The 25058-nt window shown below is 45.0% G+C and overlaps 1 protein-coding gene and 1 long non-coding RNA gene across 3 annotated transcripts in view; one reads left to right on the top strand and one right to left on the bottom strand.

Annotated features, from left to right (window-relative positions):
• LOC146207337 (ankyrin repeat, SAM and basic leucine zipper domain-containing protein 1-like) overlaps positions 1–25058 on the top strand; it is a 46267-nt gene continuing 21209 nt past the window's right edge. Inside the window, exons 1-8 of the mRNA XM_084586048.1 lie at positions 1–223; positions 392–542; positions 1552–1674; positions 7275–7389; positions 12624–12735; positions 15667–15807; positions 19969–20075; positions 24078–24213. Coding sequence (XP_084442174.1) covers positions 122–223; positions 392–542; positions 1552–1674; positions 7275–7389; positions 12624–12735; positions 15667–15807; positions 19969–20075; positions 24078–24213 — 987 coding nt within the window. The 5' untranslated portion in view covers positions 1–121. The remainder of the gene's footprint in view (positions 224–391; positions 543–1551; positions 1675–7274; positions 7390–12623; positions 12736–15666; positions 15808–19968; positions 20076–24077; positions 24214–25058) is intronic.
• LOC146207336 (uncharacterized) overlaps positions 19985–25058 on the bottom strand; it is a 30311-nt gene continuing 25237 nt past the window's right edge. Inside the window, exon 3 of one of the 2 annotated variants that reach the window (XR_014702623.1) lies at positions 19985–20108. This is a non-coding gene — a long non-coding RNA (uncharacterized LOC146207336). Of the gene's footprint in view, positions 20109–24094; positions 24227–25058 lie in introns of those variants that run through there. The other variant, XR_014702637.1, reaches the window with a different exon arrangement.

Here is a 25058-nt window from a genome sequence, read left to right as displayed (position 1 = left end):
GATGGCCAAAGCCGTTGCCGAGGCGCGCATGTATTATGCTACATGAAACTGTTCGGTGTGTGAGTAGCGGTGTAATCTTTTTGTTATTGTATCAGGCTTCTAGGCTCCCGCATTCGTTAACATGGCAGGGCTACCAGCTGATTACGTAGATTGGACGGACTCTGAGGACGATGAAATGGTCTTTCCCGAGGACTACGGTTCCCGTGGTCACAAGCACCGCCTGGTACAAAAAGTGCTTTCGACATTATGCTGTTGTGTTGCAGCCGTGGTTGCAGCGCTGTCAAGGCCTAAATTGCCCAGATTTTAGAGTTGGCGCATCGCATTGCATGATCCTTTGGTAAATGCTTCTAATTTATCTTATTCCTGCCTGTTTATCTTTCCGTTATTCAAGGCTCCTGCGGTTGGCGTTCAAAATGGCCAGACACCACTTGGAGAAGGTGAAAGCTCAGCTCCGCAACGAACGCCGGCCGAGCTGCAGGAAGATTTTCGGCTGGCAGTGGCGAGAGGCAACGTTGAACTTGCTCGTAACTTGATTAGTCAAGGTTAGTTGCTCGGTGAAAGCCGTCGTGCGAGTAATTTTTAGCTGTGGGGTGCGCTGAGAGGCGGTATTCGTTTTTCACCAATGGTTAGTACTGCGCTCGAGGAATGTGTCAAATCGTTTGTTCTGGAGTCTCAGCCGTTCACACTGTGTGCTGCTCATTTGCTTTAGCTTGTTATCTTCAGCTGCGGTCACCCCATTGGGCGTACAGCCGTCAGCACGCTAAACACGAATGCTGAGCGCGGGGTTTGGAAGAATATTTGCATCACTCAGCGCTAGCCGCTGGGCTTGAAATCACGCTGTACAATATGTTTGGGGCCGGGAAAGATCAACGGTGCTCTTTGGAAACACTAAAAGGCTGTCGAACCCTTCGGCCAGCGCTCAGCGGCGCATAAACTCGTCGAGGCCACGCGCTGGAGCATTCGTGTTAAGCGTTCTGACGGCTGTACGCCAGCAGTGACTGCACCACAACTCTGTATCTGTTCTAACACAAGAGGCGTAGGCAGGGAGCATTACGCACCTTGGCATTAGGCGGACGGTGGCAGTCAAAAGCCCGGACAGAAAAGTCAGTGTAGCAAACTGTACTGCAGTCACATGCTGCATTAGCGTGGGAAAAAAAAAAAAAAAAAAAAACACCTTTCGTGCTAAAACGTAAAGACAAGAAAAATACTCTAGCATAGTATGCAATGAAATATTGTAGTGGTTGCTGGTGTCCTAGTACTGGGTCCGTATTCCCAGTTTGTGTCGTTTTCAGAAAGGCTGTTTTGCCTTGACCACAAGACGTCTTTTTGGTGGAAACACCAAAACCGCAGTTTGCACCACTTTCTGTTTTGGCATTTTCACCCATCAGATGTGGGCAAAAATGACACTTCTCAACACGACGCAGACTCGGAATACGAGCTCTGGAATAGCTCTTGTTGCAACATATGCTCCACTGCACCTAAGTTTGATAGTTTGTAGTAAGAAAACATGGCAGGAGTAAAAATGACTTGATGTTGCCCTTTCCTGACCAGGAGTGGATGTGAACTTGGAATCCAGATGTGACTGGTCTGCTCTGGTGGAAGCCAGCTCCGGCGGCTGTGCAGAAATGGTGCAACTTCTGCTTGACAATGGAGCTGATGCAAACTTCAACAAAGGTTGGTCTGCAGCGGCGATGTCATATTTTTTTGCATTAAGGTTTTTCCAATGCTAGTTGCCCACATATTAAAAACAGCAAGTGCTGTGTCATGAGAATAGGTTCTATTTTTGAATGGACTTGCTGTTTCCTTTCTGCCACTTGTTGGTCCTCTCAGGGAGAGCAGCTCCAGCCGCCTTCATTTGCAATGTCTTTTGCACATCTGGACAAGTGCTCCGGTGCTGTATTCGTGTCCAGACTTGCAGAACTAGCTGTCCACTTGTGTAGTAACATAGCATCAAATATGTGGCTTGACTGAATGCCTTTCATTGCAGCAGGTCACAGTGAAAAACAGTGCACTACATGAGAGTGAACTGTGACCAACTTTGGGAATATGCATTGGGTTGCGCATCTTTGTTGCTCTTCTCTGTGAAGATCGTAGCACTCTTGTTCATTAGACGAGATACTAATGCACATCGCTTTGTGTTCTACATAGAAAAAAAAAAATATCAATTCACTTCATTAGCGCATAACTTTGCAGCTTGAGCATGCATTATGCCCATAAAAGTAAGCAGTACGCAAACACAGCGGGAAACCTTCAGTGAATATGCCATTGTACACATGTAAATATGTTTTTATCAAAGTTGAATACAAATCAGTTTAGTGTGATGTTCTGTGCAATTTGATGATGTTCATTTTAGAAGGCTATAAATAAATTTCTGGACTCATTCTCATATGTTTGTTTTGTTGGGAAAATGGCCTTTGTGCAGTGTGTCCCTTTGCTGATGCTTTGAGGTTCTAGTGCTGGGAAACTACCGTGACCTATCTCGTAGTTGTTCATGTTTAAAAGATGCATGTTTGAACTATGCTTGGTTCCTTGCATTAATGTTGAAGACGCCATTATACTTGGATAATCATGCGGAGTCTGCCAGTGCCAGTTTAATAATTTGCTTGAATTTGTTTTCCTGCTTTCTTTTCGTTTCATTTTGAACTGCAGAAGGGTGTACATGACATTGAAATTGGCTTTGTCTGGTGAAGCTCAGTAAACAGCGTAACGGGTGCTTTGTCATTTCAGTTTACTGCCACTCTTATGCCAGCTTGCTCCAATAGTGTAGCGATAGTAAATCCACAAGGCTAAACCATTCATAGCTAGCCTCAACTTTTCAACCTCTTTCAAGGATCAAGCGGTAATGCTATTGTTTTTCATCAGTGCCAGTGTTGACAAAAGCCAACATGGAGTTATAGCCACTATTAAGCTGCTAAATCTGAAACTGCCACACTCGTAAGCATGCAGTCATAAGCTACCTAATTATGTGAAAGACTGCCCGACACCGATATGAAGCTTCCTTTTAACCAAGCTATATGAAAGCGCCTGGGCAGCCTAGAGGTAGCAAGTTGGGATCCAAGGGTCCTGGGTTCTATTCCTATCTCAGCCTCCATAAAGTTCCTGTCAACTCGGCCATAAATTGAATTGTAGCAACATAGCATAGTGAGCGACCATGTCATATAGTCTTGTGGCGTCACATTACCATTCATTGACTGTTAAGTGCCTGGCCATGTCACCTGTGAACTACCACCTGCCGGAGGCATGCATGTGATTTTTCGCCTTCTGCGTCAACAACTACGCAATGTTGTCACTGGGCTTTCTGCTGAATGGGAGCCTTGATATGCTTGCATTAAAACCATGCTTCTCAGAGCATTGTTGCTTCCTTCTTCTGTAGAGTTTGACATGTTGTGAAATTACGATACTTTGGTTAATCTACATTCCATAATATAGTATTTGATTTGATAATTGAAATCGTTTGTATCTTAATCCATGCCACTGTCTTCCACATTCAAATTGGCGAAGCATGCACTGATGAGTATATGGTGCAAGGGACTTTAGATGACAAGTTCAGGCATTCTTGCATCTACACTTTTTGCTAATTTTTAAAGCCTGTCCTTGCCCACTTCACTGTGAGGATTCTTTTTTACCAACTCTGCGCACACTGGTAGTGCGGCGCATGTGAACATTTTAGTACATTACAGAAAGACGAGGGTGAAATACAAAATGACATTCTTCACTTGTTTTCTTTGTGCCGGAGTGCCCTGGTTCAATCCCGACCGCCGGTGGCTGCATTTTGATGGAGGCGAAACGAAGGGGCGTCCGTGTGTTGGGCGTGCCGAAATTACACCGGAGCCCTCCACTATAACACCCTTTTCTCTTTCCACTTTCACTCCTACATTCCCCCTTCCCTTACGGCATGGTTCAGGTGTGCACAGAACAAGTGTGACAGATACTGCGCCTTTCATTTCCTGTGAACCAGTTTATTATTATTATTATTGTCTTCTTTGCATTGCTTTTTTCAGTAAATTATGACTAGCTTGTTCAGGTCATACCCAGCTGACAATTTTACGTTTTGTTCACATTTGTTGGAGCTGTTGATTGGGTAATACCTTATAAGGAAATCATTTTTTAAATATTTTACTGAAAGCAATGGCAAGGTCATATGGTTTGTGTTCTTTCTGTCCAACACAAGGTTTCAGTCCAGTACCCTCTACCAAGCATGGGAAGCTTTTGTAGCACAGGTATTTCTTGTGTTGTAGCACACAGAGAAACTGCAGTAGACTTCCTTAAGATGAACTCTCTATAAGATGGATGATGTGGGGACATTTATTTGGTAGAGTGAGTGATAAAAAAAAAAAAGGAAAAAAATCCACTTAGGATGAAGGCGTCATTTGCGGCAAACGGAGAAGTTGAATGTTTATGGCCGACATGCCCCACTTGTGCAGCTGTACTAAAGCACCCACACAGCACTTTCAAAGAGAGAAAAAAAACAACAAAAAATGAAAGCTTTTTGGTGCACTTCTGCTGTCTCTGCTTTCCCCACTCAGAAAAAGTTGCTCAAGCTTCGTGAAAAGGCAAACATATTGGCCAAACAAATTGGCCAGCCAGCTTTCGAAGACTGAAATAGCTTGCAAGTTTGGCATTGTGTAAAGTACCTTGACAGCTACAGGATGCGGTGGGTATTTGAGAACACGCATTTTAGGTGACGCACTATCCGTACGTCTTGGTTGCAAATCCTTTTTTGCAGCAGGTAAGCATGGTAGAACTCCAGCTAACTCTGGAAAACAGAGGCATGCAGTTATCTGCTTGGCTGTGGGCTAGACCGATTCAGAGATAGCTATTTCTTGAAGGTTGCTAGTCATTCAATTTCAAAGTATGGAAATGGAGGCTGCATAGACGCAGTTTGCTACAGGAAATGCCATTGTTTGCACTCGGACAATATGGCGCCGTAATTTATCTGTTGCATCCAAATTATTATTGATGAGCGCTCTGACGTAGAAGGTGCAGGTTGATGGGGCCACTAGACCTTTAGCAGGAGCCTTGTGTTAGGCAGAAAGGACAATTCTTTTCAGAGAAAAGCAAGGACAGTGCCTGACAAGAGAAAAGTGCCCCATGAACAGATTTAAACAGAGGAACTTCAAATGTTGTGGTTTTCCTCTGATGACGAAAGGTATGTCTAGGACCAGAAGTAGAACAGCAAAAAAAATTAGAGGGGTTCAACGCTGGTGAATCGAATGTAGAGTGAAAGCGGCTGTGGAACCATAGTACCCGCAAAGCCAATCGCTGGCAGCTGCGTTTCAATAGAGGCGAAATGGAGAGAGGCATTCATGAGTTGCGCATGTCAGTGCATGTTTAAGATCCCCAGGTGGTCGAAATTACTCTGTTGCAGGCGGGATCCACTTTCATGCCCTGCACATGCAATGCCGGTCGACGCTTTCCTGCTCCACTTAGTCAGCTCCCTGCGGCGGCGCGAGCATACCCAGTGCAGAAACTAGCCTTCTGCTTCTCTTCGCACCGACGCGCATATCGGCTGGGATGCCACTGCCTTCTTTCTCCTCTCTGTAGCGAGCACAGCGGCAGAACACCTGTGAAACAGCGCAGCTGGTTGCCATGGTTACAGCACATGCGCAGTAGTGGCTTGTGTCACGTCACATGTTGCGTGGCGGAAGAGCCAGCAGTCAGGCAGCCATTGTTCTTGGCACCGGCGAAATGCGCAAACCTAGCCTAGTTTAGCTCAGCTTCTAGCTATGCTAAGCTTTCGCTACAAAAGATCAGTGACTGTGTAAAGGTCCCGAGGATGTTCCAGCTGTCATTTATACAATATTTTCTGCTTCATTGATAATCATGGGGTTACAAGCAGTGGAGGTTACATGATGGTTCCCCATTTCTTTTTTCAAGATGCCAGGAACAATGCCATAGGTTAAACTGGGGTATTGAGCCTGCTTCTCAAGTGCTGGATTACTGCTGTAGCACAGGGAAGCCGTATGTTTTTCAGCAAGACTCTGCACCGTCCCATACAGCCCTTGCAGCTGAAGAACAAATGGTCGAAGGTGTCAATGACCATGTTACTGCGAACATGTGGTCTCCCAGCTCCGAGATGTCAACCCTATGGACTGTTATTGTGCATGAAGTGTGCTTTAGTAGTAGTCAAGTACCCAGACAGCACCATTGTGGCAGTCAGAGAAGCTATTGGTTTTGCTGTGGTGGAAATTTTCAAGAGACATCTCATTATTGCCTGTAGTCTGTTTCCGTAGAAGCTGCCATTGCTATTGACGGTAGTTTTATCGAATGATTGTGTGAATGGCCACTTGTACAAAATGCTCAAAGACCGTAAAGGATCTTTCTCCAGTGTGTGTGTCTTTTTGCTTGTGGACATAACTTTGTTCTTTATTGATATATCTTCCTTGCACTGTATTTTGAAAGGTGGAGTGCAGGTCACTGGCGCATTGGAAAATAAGCTTGCGCCGAAGCAAAAGGGGATGCCCAAGCTATGCTTAAGCCTGCGCTGGTGACTTGTGATGCTGCTGATGATTGCCTGAGTTCTTTATTGCAGTTTTTCAAACAGTGTGAGGACACTGAAGGATTTCTTGGAAAGTTGAGCGAGTTGTTGGTATTTGTAGGAAACACTCAATTTTCATGGCACCCAAAAGAAGATAATAGACTGGGTGATGGTCGAGTACACATGACGCCTTGCTGGTGCAATGGTTAGAATGCCATTAAATGTGCAATAAATGCTTAAATTGCTCTAATTCTTTTTTTTCTCCTACAAGGCTATTTCATTAATTTGTTCTCATTTCAGAGGTATTGGACGCGCACCGTATGCCCTCACATCACTGCTGAATAATTTTCATGCACTTGCCTTAAATATAGTCTGCAGTGTACTAATAATTTAATTTGAGTTCATATATTAATGGCTGCTCAGATTCTGTTGGAAGGCGTTGAAATTTATTATTGAGCTGGGACTTCCGAAATGATCCTCTAAGCATATCACATTTTGGTTGTCTTGCAACTTTGGCTAAAATGGCTGACTTTGAATATTTTTGGCAGATCTTCCTGTAGTAAACAAGCAGCAGAGAAAACTATTGATGTGGTGTACTATGGAGCAGTGGTGGTAGAATAAATGTGCCCCGTATGCTGTTCTCATCTGGTAGCTCTGTGTGGTTGTGGCCTGGTAAAACGGGATTTACAGTAGGGCCCTTCTCTGAACATGCGTGACTTTTAATGATGCCTGTTTACTGAACATTGTATTCTTGTTGGCGTCAAAGAACGGCTGTGCATCACTGTTACCCTTGCAGGCATTGCCACACCCTTGATGGCTGTCTGCAGCTCTCACATAGGCAACGAGCCCGCCTTGGTCAAATGCGCTCAAATCCTGTTGGAGCGTGGTGCAAGCCCTGACTTGGCTGACAGGTGCATGTTTTTCATTTTCCGGTTTTGGTCTTTCTGTGACATGTGTGTGACATGTTTGCCAGTCAATGGAAGTGGAGTGCCCTTCATAACCCAAGTCGCTTCGGTATGTCAGTTCCATAAGCTAGCCAACCAACATGCTGAACTAAACACACAGATGTGTCCGTCATGTGTCAGGAGAGCTTCAGCGGTATGAGAAATTTTTATTCACTTAATACTGCAGAGCAGAAACCCTTGGGGCAGGCAAGAAAGGCTAATGCAAAATACAAATAATTATAAGCAGTGTTTTGATTGCCTCGTATAGAAAGCGTAAAATACAAATATTCTTCATAATAGGTACAGGATGGTATGTCACATTCTCTCATGGCCCACGCAGAGGCATTAGAGATTGGGTGGGTGGAAGAAATGTTTACTGAAATTTATAATATACAAAAAGTTGTTTAGCATAATATAATTAATAACACGAGTAAGAAAAATACTCTGCAGCATTTTTATACAAAATTAGCAGGTGTAAGGAAAGCATAGATTACATAATCTTTCAAAAATATCGAGGGGGCAATAAACTGAAGAAAAAAAAAAAGGCACCGCAGTGCAGTGTATAGTACACAAGATTACGATAAAATGTTTGTTGGTTCAAAAAGAAGTTTACCCCACCTGGGATTGCCCTCAATTCAGGGCTGCACTAATGGCTGTCATGAGCCTGACCTGGTCTGCCAGCTTGCGCTTATCAAGTTCTGAGCACTGTGAACAGGATAGGGTTTGGGTATGGGGGGACTGCCGCGCCCATTTGGCATACCAGGTGGTATGGTATATGGAATAGTACTCACGGCATTGTGGGCGTATGAGTAGAATTTGGGATAGTTTGTGTAGGAAGCTCGTATCAGTATATCATTATCGTCGCCAGGACGCGGGATCTAATCCCGGCCTCGGCGGCTGCGTTTCGATGGAGGCGAAACGGAGTGGCATCCGTGTGCTGTGCGATGTCAGTGCGCATTAAAGAACCCCAGGTGGTAGAAATTTCCGCAGTCCTCCACTACGGCGTCTCTCATAGCCTAAGTCACTTTGGGACGTTAAACCCCACAAACCAACAAACCAACCTCAAGATGAAAAGTGTAGTGTGTGAGAGCTCTCTCTCTCTTTAAAAAGTACAGTTAAAGCTTGATGTAATCTTTGGTGTAGCAAATTTTTCTATATTGTGAAGTTTCTCAATGTACTCCTTGTCATTAAGGGGTGGCAGAAGTCGTTCTTGATATAACAAACTCACTGCACCAACTGTCTATTTGGTAATGTTTTGTTACTTGTAATTTGGCCGAACGACATGCAAGATTCATGGTGATAATACATGATCTGAGATAGAGGAACATTTATGATTGCAACAAATGACAATAGTTTACACTATACACCACTGTGCTCTGCTTGACAAATGCAAAAGAATTAGTTTCCGTATCTTTTGCTTTTGTGACATCACACCACGGGGCACCTAAGACAGTCTATGCTTGCAGAGTTGCGAAAAACAAAAGGACACACGGGACGAGCAGTGCATACCAATCGCCGCTTTTCCAATGCTTTTTTCAGTTTTTGTCAGGTGCTTTATGTGCATATTGTCAAGGACGTTTAAGAAGTGCTCCAAATTTGTAAATGCCCCCACTACCGTTTTCACAGCGTGACACAGTAGCAGTGATGCCTCTTCATGTCTTGCTGCGTATCAAGGACGCTTCACTACACATTCCATGAGGTGAAGCGTCGTGATGAAGCATGCAGTTTCAGCATATTACAAGCAGCATGTGGATGCATTTGAAGTAATGCGTAGGCGTTAGGAAGGCGTGATGCCATCCTGAAATAAAAAAAAAATTAGTGGGCCTCTTTTGGCGCATTTGGTTGGGGGGGACGAGAGCGGAGGCTCCGAGCATTGCAGAGCAGTACAGGAGCACGCCGAGTGAGGGTGTAACTGTACTTCCACTGAGAGCAGCGCACCATGACCACGTGACCACACTTCTCTCCCCAGCATTCTCCTGCCCCAGCATTCAACTGCCCGCAGTGGTGGCAGTTGCAACCCAAGGAGAGGCCAACGCTTCGTGAAGAACCACTTGTTTTGTAGGCCTTGTTCTCGCAGCGCGGCGATCTGCTGCCTCCTTTGGCCCTTTCGATGCCAGCAGTGACTCTCAAACATGCATACAGCACCTGAGCAATGCTTTCCGCTTCTGACAAAAATTCGCTTGGTTGCAAAGAGCTCTCCGAGTGCCGATGCTTTGCAGCCGCCATTTGGAGCGTCGCCGACTCCAGAGAGAGAGAAAAAAAAAGATGGCACGGATATGACGCTTTATGCCATGTGACTTCCTCTACTCTCGTTTTAGACTAGTGAGCAGCCGAAAGTGCACTTGGGTGCTCTCAGCAGGGGAAAAGCCCTCCTCCTCTACCATTGGAAGCCAGTGATTCTACTTCTGCTCTTCCACTGGAGTGCGCCCGCTTGTCTGAGAGACGTAATGATGTATGCAGAGACGTATGCAGACGTAATTGTTTTTCTTAGTGACCTTTTTCAAGTTTTCATACAGGTAAACCTCTAAACGAGATTGCTTATGTGTGCGCCTTGCCTTGATTTTGTGACCTTGGTGGCCACATGGTATCGTAGCAAAACTGGCTGCAATTAGCGCGTGCTGTCATCTAGACGGCACTCACCTCTGGGCACAAATATTTTTCCAGTTTCTGCATCAGGAGCGTGTATGCTCTGTGTTTAGGTATATAACGCCACTTATAGAGCTATACCACGCTGCAAAGGTAGGAAGTATTCAGCCTCTAACCTTTTCTCACTCTTGTCTGTGCCAATAAGGGAAAGGCACCATGGAAGACCTTACACCGCTTTCCCAGCAGTTTATCCGCGTGTGGAGCTTTGGCTCTATCTTCTTATTTTGGGTGGAGTTGCTTCTTCGGGCAAAAGTGCGCTGCCACTTTCCTGTGTTTATCCTGTACCAACTAGGAGAGTCGAGAACAGGACAAGTTTCCATGATGACTAACCGTGAGGGCAGTATTACATAGCCGTTTAGGCTCGTAACTAGAAGGATTTAATGGGGGTTGACCCAGAAGGCACCAGAGAGCAGGCCAAGAGCACTGAGAGATGGTCGGCACCCAACTTCAGCCTCTTCGCATCGAACGTCACGAGGGCACTTCCGCTTCTTTAGTCGACGCACGAGACTCGCAATGAGCAGCCACCCAGCGACTTCTGTTGCACACACTGAATTACCGCCCTGTCTAAGAAAACATTGACCCAATGAATTTGAAAGAAAAGAATAAATTAAGAAAATAACTGCTCACAAGAAGCATGCGGTAAGGCGGTGTGCTAAGCTTCTAGGGCAGTTCTCGCGAAAAGTATGGTTTCGTGCGCATGACGTGAGCAACCTCGAGTTTCTGCTGGCGACGAGTAGTGGAAAATTCGTCCAGAAGCACTTCGTATGTGACGTCACTCAGCTGACGGAGCATTATTTTGTAGGGGCTGAAGTACTGTTTTAGAAGTTTCTCTGGTAGGCTACGATGTCGAATTGGAGTCCAGAGTCACACTCTGTCGTCCGGTTCGAAGCTCACTACACGGTGGCTGTGGTTGTAATGTTGGGCATCTCGATCTTGCTGGTTCCGGATGCGTACCCTCGCCAGTTGTCGCATTTCTTATGCTTGCTGAGTAAATTGCTTGGCACCAACTTTGAGGTCACGGCCGTCATAGGGCAACATGGCTTCCAAAATTGTTGACACTTCGCGGCCATACAGTAGAGAGAAGTGTGTCATTTGTGTGGTTTCCTGCTGCGCCATGTTGTACGAGAATGTGCCGTACGGCAGGACGTCATCCCAAGACCGGTGTTCAACGTCCACGTACATGGGCATCATGTCGGCGAGAGTTTTGTTGAGACGGTCTGTCAAGCCATTAGTCTGTGGATGGTAGGCGGTTGATATCTGCGATAGGTAGTGCTGCTTAGCTGCATGATAGACTCTAGCAGCTCGGCAGTGAAAGCAGTGCCTCGATCCGTTATTATAGCCTCGGGACGATGTGCTTGATGAAAAATTTCGCTGCCTCGATTGTTGTGCCACTCTGGAGGGCCTTTGTTTCGGAGTAACGCGTGAAGTAATCTGTAGCGACGATAATCCACCTGTTGCCCGAAGCGGAATTTGGAAAACGACCCAATATATCCGTGCCAACTTGCTCAGATGAGTATCTGGGCACTTGTACAGGATGCAGTAAGCCGGCTGGTTTCACAGGCAGTGCTTTCCGTCGTTGGCAATCATGGCATGTTCTCACATAGTTGTACTGCAGCCAGTAATAACTCTTCTTAATCCAAGCCAGAGTTCGAGCATACCCTAGGTGACCCGCGTTGGGCTCGTCATGACATGCCTGCAAGATTTCTTTGTGACTGGCACGACAAGGAGATAATCTCTTCTCGTCGGATCGAAGTTGATGTTGTATAATAATCTCTTCTCGTCGGATCGAAGTTGATGTTGTATAATACACTGTTTCGCATACAAAACCATGATCACGCTGAGATAGAGGGACGGAGAATCTTCGTAGTATGCGCTTCCAGAAAATCTATGAGTAGTGCGAGAGCCGGGTCGTAACGTTGCTGCTTCAAAATAGTTAATGCAGCAATGGCTGCGATAAGGGGAAAGTATGGCTCTAAGCACTAAGCTGCCCCTCCGCGGTGGCTCAGTGGTTGGGGTGCCTGAATGCCGACCACGGGGACTAGGGTTCGATCCCCACCATGTTGGCTTTGTTTCAATGTACACGAAATGCAAGGCACCCGTGTACTGTGCGAAGTCAGTGCATGTGACACACACTGACATCACACCAAGGGGTTTTTCAAGAGCACCAGGTGGTCAAAATTTCTGGGGCTCTGCTCTAAAGTATTCCTCATAGCCAATGTTGCTTGGGGCGTTAATCCTAATAAATCTAAACCAAAACACTGAGCCATACACTGTAGAATGTGTATGACATCATGCCTGTAATGATGTTGTTCCTGGTCGCATCATCTCTGCTTCTCTGATGGATGTCACAGTGTTGTTAAGTGTTTGGAAACTGATTATGAGCAATGCACACAAAACAAATATGTCATCCGCGTGCGTGGATGGATACTGAATAGCAGGAGTGCTCATGCTGTTCAAGTGACCCAAGCTTTGACTGCAGTGCAGAACAAGTCACACCAAGTTGTAGACCGTCAGTTAGGAAACAAAATATTTAAAAATGCTGGTCTCATCAACAGGGATGGTGCCACACCCCTGATGCTGGCTGCTCGGGAGGGGTACTGTGAATTGTTGGAGCTCCTCTTGGAGCGGGGAGCCAATACCAGATGTATGGACGCCCAGGGATGGTCGGTGAGCAGTAGATGCCCATTACCTTATCTTATTGTGTTCTATTTGCTTTATGTTGCCCCCAGACCGTTTTCTCTTAGTCACTATGTGAAAGCTCATTAATTTGGACTTTGAAGAACATGCAAAATGTTCAGATTATCGAATGGCCCCCCAGAAAAGTGATGAAATCCATTGACATCATAGAAATTTTATTCCATAAGAATCTTGGCAATGATGTCTAAATTTAGAATGAAAGCTGAGCAGCAATTGCAATGTTTCAAGGTTTCTTCACTGCTTGCACACTTCCACACGTGTCAAAGCAGAACCATCCCAAAATGGTGAAGCCATCTGCTACCACTGTGATGGGTGGCTTAGTAGTAGTGGTGTCACTGCACGACCTGCAAGTAGTCTGTGCCAGGAACAGTTACAGCACATTGGAACAATGGAACCAGGCATTGAGGTCCAAACGTGGTGTGCCTGTTCCTACTTACCCCTCTTTTGTGAATAGGCCTTCGTGTCAGCTGTGTGTACTAAAGATTACTCATTCACATTACTACTGGAATGGCAAGAAGGCTTCTGAGAGCAAAAAGAAAATACTAGCAACATGCCTATCTGTATTTGAAATGTAGTACAATTGTAATTCATTCCCGTGGCCGCCACCGGCTGATGCGCAACCAGTAATGTTGGTCCGAGAACTTGCACCCACGAGTGGGAGATTCTCCTCTTTTCTACTTCATCATGTAATTTCTTATCACGAGTAATTACTCGATTAGTGTCCTCCACTAAGCAAACCAAAAAAAAAGGAGAGTAACCTTTTTCTGTAATTTTCTTGACATTTCCTCGAACCTGTGTACTGCATAAGCGGTAGCTTTTGGCATCTGAGTAGACTGAGCGGCTGTTGCTTCAGAATCATGGAAAGGTGCAACGTAAAGGAAATAAGGACGACAAGGCATAAGGCAAACTGGACCTTGTGTTTTGTTCTTGTTTCCTTTGCGCTGCACCTCTCCATAAGGTCTCACCGACTGGCCCACATGAAGGTATTAATCTATGCTTCTGAATGTCTCATGACAGTATGGTGGTTTTCCACTTGAGCATGCGGGGATGTGGCGATGCTTGCAGCTTTCAGATGTCACAGATCTGCTTTTGGTCCAAAATTGTGCTTTTGGCTTTTTGTGGCTGCAAAGAAGACTTGAAGATTTTTCGTGCCTGAAACATTGTCTGGAAGTAAAAGTCCACTCTCTTAGTGTAAGACCTGGGCAAACTGTGCATATTCTTTAAGAAGTGTATTAATGAAACACCTTACAAGTCACGCTGCACCAACTTGACACCAGGTACCTGGTTGTTGGAGTTTGTTTCTGCAGTGTGTGGAGTGTCCTTGCCATCGTAAAAGGTCTACTTTGCTCCAGGCCTTTACCGAGTGCAGTGCATAATCTCAATGACTGGTTTTTTCATCCATACACATTCTTGCTGCAATAAGGGCATTTTATTTGTTTTGTTTTGTTTTTATTGCGAAAGCAATACTATTTTAGGTTTCGAGCCTTCAGCGTAGCGCGGCCGGTAGCCATGGTCTTACCCATGTGACGCTGTGACGTCACACCCCACTTGGGCTGGCAGGAGCTGCCAACTTGGGTCTCTCATTTTACATGGGACGGTTATGTCAGAATCAGCCTGCTAGGACCCTGGCATTCACGTTACCCCTATAGGTCACTAAGGCACATTCATACGGCTCGGTTAAAGCGGGGCTTTATATGTGGGCTGAGGAAAAAGAAAAAGAGAAGAAGAAGAACGCTCGGTCACCCGCAGCTAATGCTTTCGCTCAATATTTGGTTCAGCAGCGTTGAACCCTTGTAACTTTTTTTTTTTTTGAAAATGAGCTGACTTCAAGGGCTTGGCTCACGCAACTTGGGTTGTGACATTTTCGTTGATACAGTAATGAGCAAAGTGACGTGAGCAGAGGGCTGAAGTCTAGAGGCAGGAAAAGGAACGTATGTGGCGCATACAAGCCTGCAAGTTTTCAGCAGCTGCTAGGGCTAAGCTTCTCTGCACATCTGGCATAGCTCACCCTAAGCTCACAGCTGTGCAGGCTCAGCTGTTTTGCAAACTGGGCTCCTGATCTGGTCTGATGCTGCCACTTGGAATGTTGCTGTATTTGTACGATTGAAAGGAAAGGTTTGAGTTTTTGTGCCCAGTTCGGTGTGGCTTCAGTGCTCGAGTAATCCACATAGTACAGTAAAACTTCATTACAAGAGACAGTTAAGGGGCCCGAAAAAGATGTCTCTTGTAACCAAAATTTCTTACTAACTCATATGTGCGGCAGTTTAGATTTCCTTATCTGAATTCTGTTCCATATCAGTGTCCTGTTTTGTTGCAATATGTCAGGAACCGAGAAGGAATGCCTCCACTAGAATGGGAAGTCAAAAGGTCCCTGTTGTTTCAGCCACTGTATCACATTCCTGTGTAACTGAAACAACAGGGACGTTTTAACTTCTCAGTCGAGAGGAGGCACTCCTTCTCGGTTCCTTACATAGTGCAATGAAGAAAGGACACTGGTATGAAACAGAATTTAGTTAAGGGAATCTAAACTGCTGCACATACGAGTTGATATGAGTCAGCTGTGTTGCATGAGTGTACCTGGTTAATTGTGTCTCTTATAAATAGTGAAGAATTTACTTTAGGGACCTACAAAAATGGACCTTTATAACAGAGTGTCTCTTGTAGCTATGTCTCTTGTATACAATGTTGTTAGCATGGCAAACGTAGTAAAACCAACCAAATCATTTTCAAGTGTCTCTTATAACTAACGAGATTTTACTGTAGAATTCTTGTCTACCCTAATGTCACTTGCAGTAACTGACTGCAGTAACACTGAATTTGCAATGGAAACTGTTGCGAGAGGAGATACACACTAGTCACACAGTGCTTCCTCAAGCGCATTTCCTTTGCTTCCACTGACAGGTTCTCAGCTGGGCAGCCTATGGGGGTCAGGGCAGAGCAGCCCGGCTTCTTTTACGGAAGGTTCCTGCTGATGTGATCACTCTGGCTTCTCTGGATGGACAAATGCCCTCTGATTTGGCCCTCTCCCAAGGTTTTAATACTGTGAGTGAATGGATACTGCAGCAAACCTCTGGCTTGAGGGAATGGTCATTCCACACCTATTCAAGCTTCAATGCAATATTTTCACAGATTGCCACTTGCATGCTGGTGCTGCCTGGTTGACTAGTGGCTTCTAAAGACTTTGCCTGTTGATTAGCTCACAGATCCTTTTAATTTAATTTAATTTGGTGTGACCTTCACAGTGTTTTATTTATTTATTTATTTATTTATTTTTAATTTTCTTGTAAGCTGCCCGCTGCTCTGGTTGTCTTCGTGATTGTTGGCGTCATGAAGCATACACTCGCCCTTTGTCATTTGCTGCACGTGGTGCTGTGTTTCTGATGCACTTAGGATGATGGCTGCATGTGAAACTGGTTGATGGCAATAATTTTTCATTTTCTCCACGAAGGTCTAGTAGCGAGCTAGCCTAGTGATATTTAGAGTAGCATACATATTAGTAGTGTAACTTGACTAAAGGTAATTAAAGAAGCAGTGATTGCTGGTCAAGGGCTGTGTTACTTTCCTTTTTCGTGCCATTTTTCCAAAACGGGAACATTTGAAACTCAGTTTTTTGTGTTGCTTTGCAATGCATCCACCTTTCTTTGAAATTTGTGTTTTGATTATTGTGGAAAACATTGCAGTCAAAATTCTTTCTACTGCCCATTTAAAAACTTCAGTTTAATATTGGTAAATGGACACATCTTGGGCTGTGACACAGCCAATTGCTTGTGGTGTCCTTTCTAGGAAAAAAATAATCAAATGAATAAAGCAGAATAAAAAAACTGATAAATACAGTTGCCAGTCGATTTTTTGGATGGCAGTTTTCCAGACCTGCCTGATTATTCGGACTCTGCTATGGCACCATCATGCACTCCATAGAGTTGTATGACGCTGACCAAAGTTTCGGACGTTCGAAAATTTTCTCGTTCTGTTTTCCGGACCTTTTTTCTCGATCGCGGGTCAAAAGCTATGAAAAACTGCTGCAAGATTGCTGCCATTTTGTTTATGTGCAACCTCGAACCCGCGTTGCATACATCACACATACCTGCTACACACCGATTGCTCCGTTACTTTCTGAAATCAGGCATCCTGCGCTATGTGCCCCTGCCCCATGGTTTCATCAGTCAGCAGCGATAGAGCTCCGCCCCTCGGAGGACGGACCAGTAAGCATAAGTACGGTGGCTAGATGAAACTGGCGCTGCTGTTCTCCACCCGGCACTCGTCGGCGAATCGTCTACTACTTGTCTCATTCATGTGACAGTGACATGTTTTGCTAACCTCGATATTGTTTCATAGCATTGTTTTTGGAGCGCAGTCATTTTAAATAGAATTTGAAACTCACACTTTTGCGGTCTGGCATTGCAACAATAAGCGGATGACAGAATTACCTTTTTTGTAGTCTGTTTGCCATCGGTCATAGTTTGCATGCAAGTGCCATAGCGAAGCAGGCGCTGCTGCGCATTTCTTCTGAGGAGTGATTGGAATGAAGACATAAAAAAGACTTGTTTAGCACCATTCTACGAATCTCTCTAACAGTCAATGAGAAAGTGACCGTAAGTTTGGCGTTTGGCTGTTTTCTGCGCCGTGGGATCTTTTGCTCTTCAGCGTGCCCACAAGAGGCTGCAGCCGCAATCCGTTGTGTGAGTGTGTCATTTTGGCAAACAGTTTATCGAACGGGTTTGCTTTACTTTTGAATCGCTGTATCAAAATCAATCTCGTAAGTTGTGGCAAGCTATTGAAAGATTAGAGCTCATTACATTCTCTAGATTGTTTTGATATTGCTGATTACCAATATTAATGAGGTGTGCATTTATTGTACACTTTTAATACTGGCTTGCTTTTTTGTTTGTCTTTTTCGAAACCAACACGCACAGCAGACCACCGTTCTCACGAAGACAGCCACCGCCACTGGCACGTTTTTTTGTTTTTCATGAGGGCAAAAAAAAAAGCTAATATAGACAGGAATGAACAGCGCTCATAGGACGATTACACTTGAAAAGGAATGATGAGACACACATGAGTGCTCAAGTGTCTCGTCATTCCTTTTCTTGTATTCTCGTCCAGTGCGCGCTGTTCATTTCTGTCATGCTATACTAACATGCGCAAACTGCAACGTTAGTGAGCTGATGTAGGGTCATGTGGGAGCAATGAGGCTTTGCCCGAACTGGTTTGTTGGTGTCCAGCACCTTTCTGTTGGAACATTGTGCCACATCGACTGCTGCGCGGTTTTCCCTGCTGTCGCGCTGGAGAGGAGACTGGCTGTGAGAATGAGGAGATCGACGCAGAAACAGATTGACCAGTTTTGTAGCGAAGGCTACATTGGCCACTGTCTTGCCATTTCGTCGTGCCTGTCTGTGAGAAGAAGAAAAAAAAGAAGAAAAGGGAAAAGAAAAAGGCAGATAACTTGGTATTTGGTACAGGCGAACGACAACAGCAATTTGCTAGGACAGAAGGTTCATTCAAACGTTGTGACGGCGGTGTGCCCCGTAGTTCGACGTAGAGACAATGTCATACCACTAGAAGTCTTCTACACCAGAATGAGAATGGTCAATGTGAAGTGATTCCCCTATGGCATAAATAAAACTGAAACCATAGAGTAAATTACTATGTGCAAAAGCCATATCTGTACTTTCAAGCAGAACCTTAGTATAGCCATCCAGATTGCGCTCGCGTAACTCCGAGACAATGTCATACCACTAGAAGTCTTCTACGCCCGAATGAGAATGGTCAACGACGAGAGGCAAGAGGTGTGTGAAGTGATTCCCATATGGCATAAATAAAGCTGAAACCATAAACTACTATGTGCAAAAGCCATGTCTTTACTTTCGAGCTGAACCTAAGCACAGCCATGCAGATTGCTCTCACGTAATTCCAGGTTTAACCACAAGCTAAACCACAGCTAATCTTTTTCAAGCCGCTCGGTAAATAAAGTGATCTTTTTATTGTGAATTCGTTTTTTTTTTCTGATTTCCTGGTTTTCCGGACGCTTTTTCAAACCGGGTCTGAAAAATTGGTTGACAAACCCATAAATGATTAAAGCCTGTGAGTTAAAGAACTGGCCGAGGTTTAACCCTGCTAAACTTAGGCGAAGCAAAAGCGTTGTTTTTCTTGGTTTTGCTTTGATTATGCTTAGGTTTACACACGGGCAGAAATGGTTTTGTAGTGATTGAAATAGCGAGACTAAGGAGTCGAAGACACTGTTAAGTACAAGAGGGAACACTTGAGGCTGTAGCTGCTGTCAAAGCTCAAGGGTCAAGTGGTTGTGTACACCATAGGTGTTATGGCTAATCAGCTATATAGCCATACTGTGACCTCTGGCTTGTTGAAGGCCAAGCGGATGCCCAGGTTGACCTTTGCTGATACATGGTGTAAAGCTTTCGCTTCAAAATGCAAACATGACTTTAGAACATTGGTTGATGGGCAGCAGTGAAATGCAATGACAGGCGATACTGTCATTTCCAAGTTTCCTGCATCGCACTTGATGATGAAAATAGTTTCGCTTTCTGTTCATGAAATTTGTGGACAGACTTGCAGGTGCTTTTAAACAGTGCATTTGTGGGCAGTATTCCAAGAACATGCTCTCTGTGTCAAACCAGCCACGTTTTTGGACTGTCACCTACCAGCTACATGCAGTGTGATGCGTTTCAAAGCGTTCAGGGGTGTCTAACAAATATGTGTCCCGCTCGATGATGGCAAAGGTTGTACAAAGTGCGAGACTTGGGGGTGTGTTCAACGATTAAACAGTCACCTTCCCTCCCCACCCTTTTCTCTAGAGCATGAACTCTACCTGAAGGCTATGAGGCCACCACGAGGCACATTTAGGAAATGGAGCCACGCATGAGTTGTCATAGGATGACCGCATTACAGCTCAGTTCTAAAAACAGATCAGAAAAATGCTTTCCTGCCTCCCACAACTTTTGAAGTGCTGAATGCGATGCAGCTCGCACGCTGAAAGAACACATTTGTAACGCGACGTGAAACAACACAATCTTGTTCAGTGTCCCAACATGTTTTACTAGGCTAGAACTTTGTAGGCAATTGAAACGTAACTGGGGCGCGACAGGACTTTGGCAGATGTTTTAACAGAACATCTTATTTGCATGGGTTTTTGTGCTCTTTTAATTTTTTTGTTCTCACAGTAACTGCATCCTTCTTTTGCCACAGCTTTCAGAGATCTTGTCCAGATTTGAAGCAGAACATCAGAGTCGGGGTGGCCACAGCATGGCTGGCCTTGACATGGGGGAACCATGGATCGTCAGCCAACCTTCCAGGTAAAGTACTTCTGCTCAGCCTAAAATGTATCCCTAAGACCAAAGAAATGCAGCGAAAATAACTCTTAATGGTATTAACACATTGTTTGGTTTGAAATTATTATTTTTTTTTTCCTACACTATATCGTGCCATAATAACCGAAAACGTTTGTCAGCTCCCCGTATGTCAGGTGTGTTGTCGTCAAGCTTTTGCTTTTTTTTTTTGTGTGTGGCTTTAGTTCAAATGTTGGCAGAATGATTTTTATTGCTAAGTTCTACTTGCCATTAATTCACGGTTAATATGAACTTCCAGTTCATTTGCATTCGTATGAGAGAGAGGGCTGCTGGTAATTTGAACGAGGTTGAGGCCTGGCTTGCATTGCTCCGTGCAGATACAAATTGAGCTCAATGCGCTGCAAGGTTACTAGATGGGCAAAAAATAAGAGAGGGAAGAAAAGTGCATGTGATAACGCTGTAATTTGGGGAAGCTACTCCTGCTGTTACATGGTTGTACTGATATGCAGGAAGGTCTTCCTTACTGTAATATGCATTGCGAGGCTAGTTGGTTCATGCTTGTGAACTTATATAAGCACAACAAGCAAGAAAGAGGACAGGGCGCTACTTGCAATTGATTTATTCGGAAACAACGAAGACGGCTTAAATACTAAAAGATACACATGATCATCATCATGACCATATGTTTGTTTTGTATACAGTCAAACCCAGATATATCGAATTCGAAGGGGATCGCAAAATAGTTCGATATATTGATAATTCGATATACAGAAATCTGCTTGAGACGCCACTTGCAATCATAAAAAATGACACTGTATTTGTCGCATAGTCAACCCACCACCCACTTTTGCCGCCGAGAATTTGAAAAAAAAAATAAAAATAAATAAATAAGCGTTTGGTGCTGGTGTCCCTGCATTTCGACCATCGCATCCTGCCGCTTCTTAGCGTCCACAGCCGCCGTAGCTTACGCACGTTCAGTACGACGACACGAGACGCACATCGCACGTCAGCCACCGCACGCAAAGCGTTCACAACACACACTGGAGAAAGCTTCTGCCGCGTGCTGAGCTGGCTTGTCCGCGCATACTTAGTATGTGCTGCGAATGCAGACAGGAAAAGAGAGAAAGGGGAGAGATAAAGCTCAGCAGAAGAGTGGGCACACCCTTGCACTTCGCTCTATCGCGTTTTTCCCCTTTCTCTAACACCACAGCGTCATTGGTTCCCTCTCGTTTCTTCACGCACATGGCTTGCAAACGTCACATGCTGGAGCTCGGCAGCGATCACCGCAGATGAACGCGCTTTTGGGAAAAGGGCGCGGTACTGCCGCCTATCTGTGCCCTCTCATTCCTTCCGTGCGTGGCTTGAAAACGTCGCGCAGCAAAGGGCCGAGGGTGATGCGATCGTCTTTGGGGAAGGCGCACCGTCCAATGCCTGTTGCGGAGTTCGATATACCAAACGACCGGTGAAATTGAGTTCGATATACGACGCAACTTTCCTATATTTTTACATGGGATTTTCAAGGGGATATTCGGTGAGTTTGATATAACCAAAATTCGAATTATCTGGGTTCGACTGTATAATCTTCATACGTGTACCCACCCCTTATGTAATACCCCCGAACTGTGGGGGCCTTTAAGGTAATAAAGTGATGTGATGTGATGTGATCAAATCAGTAGCGCGTGCACGGGCAAGAATTCATATCAAAAAGGCACAAGTAACTCATCTAGTCTTCTTACATGTTAAGAAATGCAACCTCTTTATTATAAATTGCCACGGATGGCATCCTGGCACAATCACGCCCACACTTTTTGATTTGATAAGCATATCAAACCAACCCACATGTTGGCTCATCCTCTGAGTTAATTGGATAAACTACGTAGCCAAGCTCAGCTGAATGAATGGCTCTACAATGACCATGTCCACCCATAATGGCCCATCAGTGTTTTATGGGGATTCCATTGCGGCAGCTGTAGCATATATTTATAATGTAAAGATAGCGTTTCAGAAGGTGCCAAGCTGCTTATGGTGAATTCCAATTGCGAAACCACAGCGATCTGCACGCTCCGCGACAGAGCTCCTAGATCTGGTGGAGTGCATGTGTTCCGACTCTGCGTTTGGATCACTCGTGCTCTGGCCGGAGCAAGTAGGTGGCGCTTGTGAACGGATGGAGGAAACAATTAGTTGTGGTTTAGCTCTGGTTAACCCTAGTTGCATTGCAAAAGCAACGGCGGAAGCTACATTATTCCCCTATCACGCCCTATCAGTGTAAGGTGTTACATTATTGGAGACACTTAAGCTCATCCTTTAAGGGTATGATGTGAGAGCGTAAGCTACCAGCCCACATATAAAGTCATGCTTCAACCAAGCCGTATGGACTTGCCTGCATGTCGTAGGGGTAACGAGAATGCAAATGGTTCTGGCAGGCTGATTCCGATATCACCTTCCCATATGAAAGGAGCGACCAGAGTTGGCAGCTCCTGCTCGTGGCATAGGAGTAACGCGAGTTCAAAGGTCATGGCAGGCCGATTTTTTTATGAGGAAACCGTAGCTACGCCTCTTCACGCCATAGCTACGCCTCTTCATGATATAGCCACGGCTACCCGAGGTCTCGTCTCGCCTTGGCTGTCGGAGTATTGCTTTCACAATAAAACGAGTCATTCATGTACACTTGTCTGTTTTCAAACCTGTAACAGATCTATGTTGCTCCCGCTGCCCCCTGAGATGGGGTTGACATAAACAGTCTACGCGATTATTTATTCATGTTCACACAACCAAGCGGGGCACACATGGTGAAGAGTTTGACACTTTTTTGGAATTAAAGTCACGGTGCGCAATTCTTGTCTCTCAAAATAGATCAGTGATTGAGTGGCTTCTAGCTTACGAAATAGAAGCTCATAAAGAGTTTCTGCGCATAGTTTTGCAGTCATTCTTTGAGCTGAGGGTGTTCTCTGACTCGCTGTGTCCAAGAGAGTGAGCCAGTCAGTGACAGGGATTTGCATACATAGCGGCAGCAAGTATACTGATCGTCTGCTACAAAGCGCAGAGGGCGGAGCAAGCGCGGTGGCAACACGCTTTCGAAAATGGAAATCGAGAGAGCGATGAAGTACAGTGGCATCATAGCTGAAGGAATACGTCACGCAAACTTCTGGCTGGTTTCGTCGATTTCGGGGGAGCAGCTTTGACTGCTCTACAGAATGACCTTGGCTCAGTGATTGCCCTTCATCTGCATTCGGAAGACACAGTCCATGTTCCGGATTTGCTTTTCGGATGCAGTTTCTAAAAAAAAAAAAAAGCAGAAAACGTTGCTCTGGAAGTGCTCCAGCTCTGCGATTGGAATTCACCATTAGAGAAAACCTTGTACTACAAGCTCTGCCTTCAGATAAGGTAGCCTCTTCATTCACAGTGACTATTTAGTGCAGACCAAGTTTAATTTTTATCCGGTGTTCCTCTAAGATTAGGTGGCCGTGGCACTTTGTAGTGGTTCCTCAGGAACGGAAAAAAGTTTACTATTCACCTGATAATACTAAAGGAGTAGAAATCGGGCAAGATAATAATGCCAGCTTAACACAAAAGAGTACTCTTCTTATGCTGCTCTGACTTTATGCCTGTGTGCTATGCAAGCTTACGTGATTATTATGAATGCTTGCTTGCATTCTGGCTTCGTGTATACCTATTTTCATGTGAAATTATGTGAGTTTACAACGCACCCATTGTTGTGAGTCGTTTTTCCATTCAATGCAGTGAAAGGGCAAGGTGCTAGGTGATTGTACTTTGTTTTTGTAGTTGTGGGGCTCAGTTGTCCCAGTGCAAACTTGCGAGTCTGGAGCTTTGTCTGGTATGCATTGCTGTGGATTTTGTTTTTGCTTAATTTATTATGGGTCGTCGCTTTCAACAGGGTGCTGCGAGAACACGAAGGTGTGCGCAAGAGTAGTAGTACCATAGCCCGATTGCATGGCCTAGGTGTCGGGTACAAGTCTAAAGTGGCACACCACTATGGTTGCTCTGAAGGAAGTTCCAGGAAGCCTTTGGTGATGTGGCGCTGGTCCTGGCTGCTGCTGGAATGGAGCAGTGGCTGCCGCTACTCCAGAAGCACAGCATCGGTTTCCTGGAGATGCTCAGTCTCGACGACAAAGCCTTGGTCGAGGTGGGTGTATACACTGCGGCAATTTCGTGGAAAAAAAAAAAATGTTAACTACCAAGTTAAGTTTGCTGAGGGGGATGCTTTTGTAGATGGAGTGCAGTACCATTCTGTAATATTTTTCTCGCTGATGTATGAGTTCAAGAGAAAACTCTGAGGCGAATTTTTTTTTAACCTGCAATAACTTTGTTATACTACATAGGCTAGGTAAAAAATTTTTGCGGCGGCATAATAGGCTGTCCGGTATCTATCAGTATAATTAGATATTTTTATTTACCCTAGGTAGGCCCCTTTTCAGTGCCATTTTATTCGGCTGCTGCTTTGAAATCGCAAAAAATGACTGAGAAATTGTTTTTTAAAAATATTGTTACAATACGGCAAGCCGATTAAAACAGGAGAACAGAGGACAGAGAGATGGTCGATGACAGTGAGATGACGTTTAATGAAAATGTTGCCGGGCCTAGCGCGAGCGCTCCTGTCCACGCCACTGCCCGCTTTTTCTTCGTTGACGTCGTCCGTAACATGACCCGGGGACACCTAGCGATCAGCCACTGCCCGCTTTTTCTTCGTTGACGTCGTCCGTAACATGACCCGGGGACACCTAGCGATCGTCCCGATCGTGGACGAGGAAATGCACGATGTTGATGATTCCATGGCATGATGATGGGCGTGTCTAGATGCTTGAAAAAGAAGAGGAATAAGGAAGAATAGAATGGCTTGCCGGCACGATAATTCGTGATGAACCTTGGCAGGACACTCTCAGGCCACACGTTGCCATGACTCGATGGCGGAGGCCAAGGCACACACTGCATGGCGTAGGCAGGGGAGAATGTCGTGAAGTGTAGCGGTGT

The sequence above is a fragment of the Amblyomma maculatum genome, chromosome 1 (assembly GCF_055883805.1).
Source record: "Amblyomma maculatum isolate TAMU_Amacu chromosome 1, ASM5588380v1, whole genome shotgun sequence".
NCBI lineage: Eukaryota > Metazoa > Arthropoda > Arachnida > Ixodida > Ixodidae > Amblyomma > Amblyomma maculatum.
Note: the sequence above shows the minus strand (reverse complement) of the source record. Positions and strands in the feature narration are given on the sequence as shown.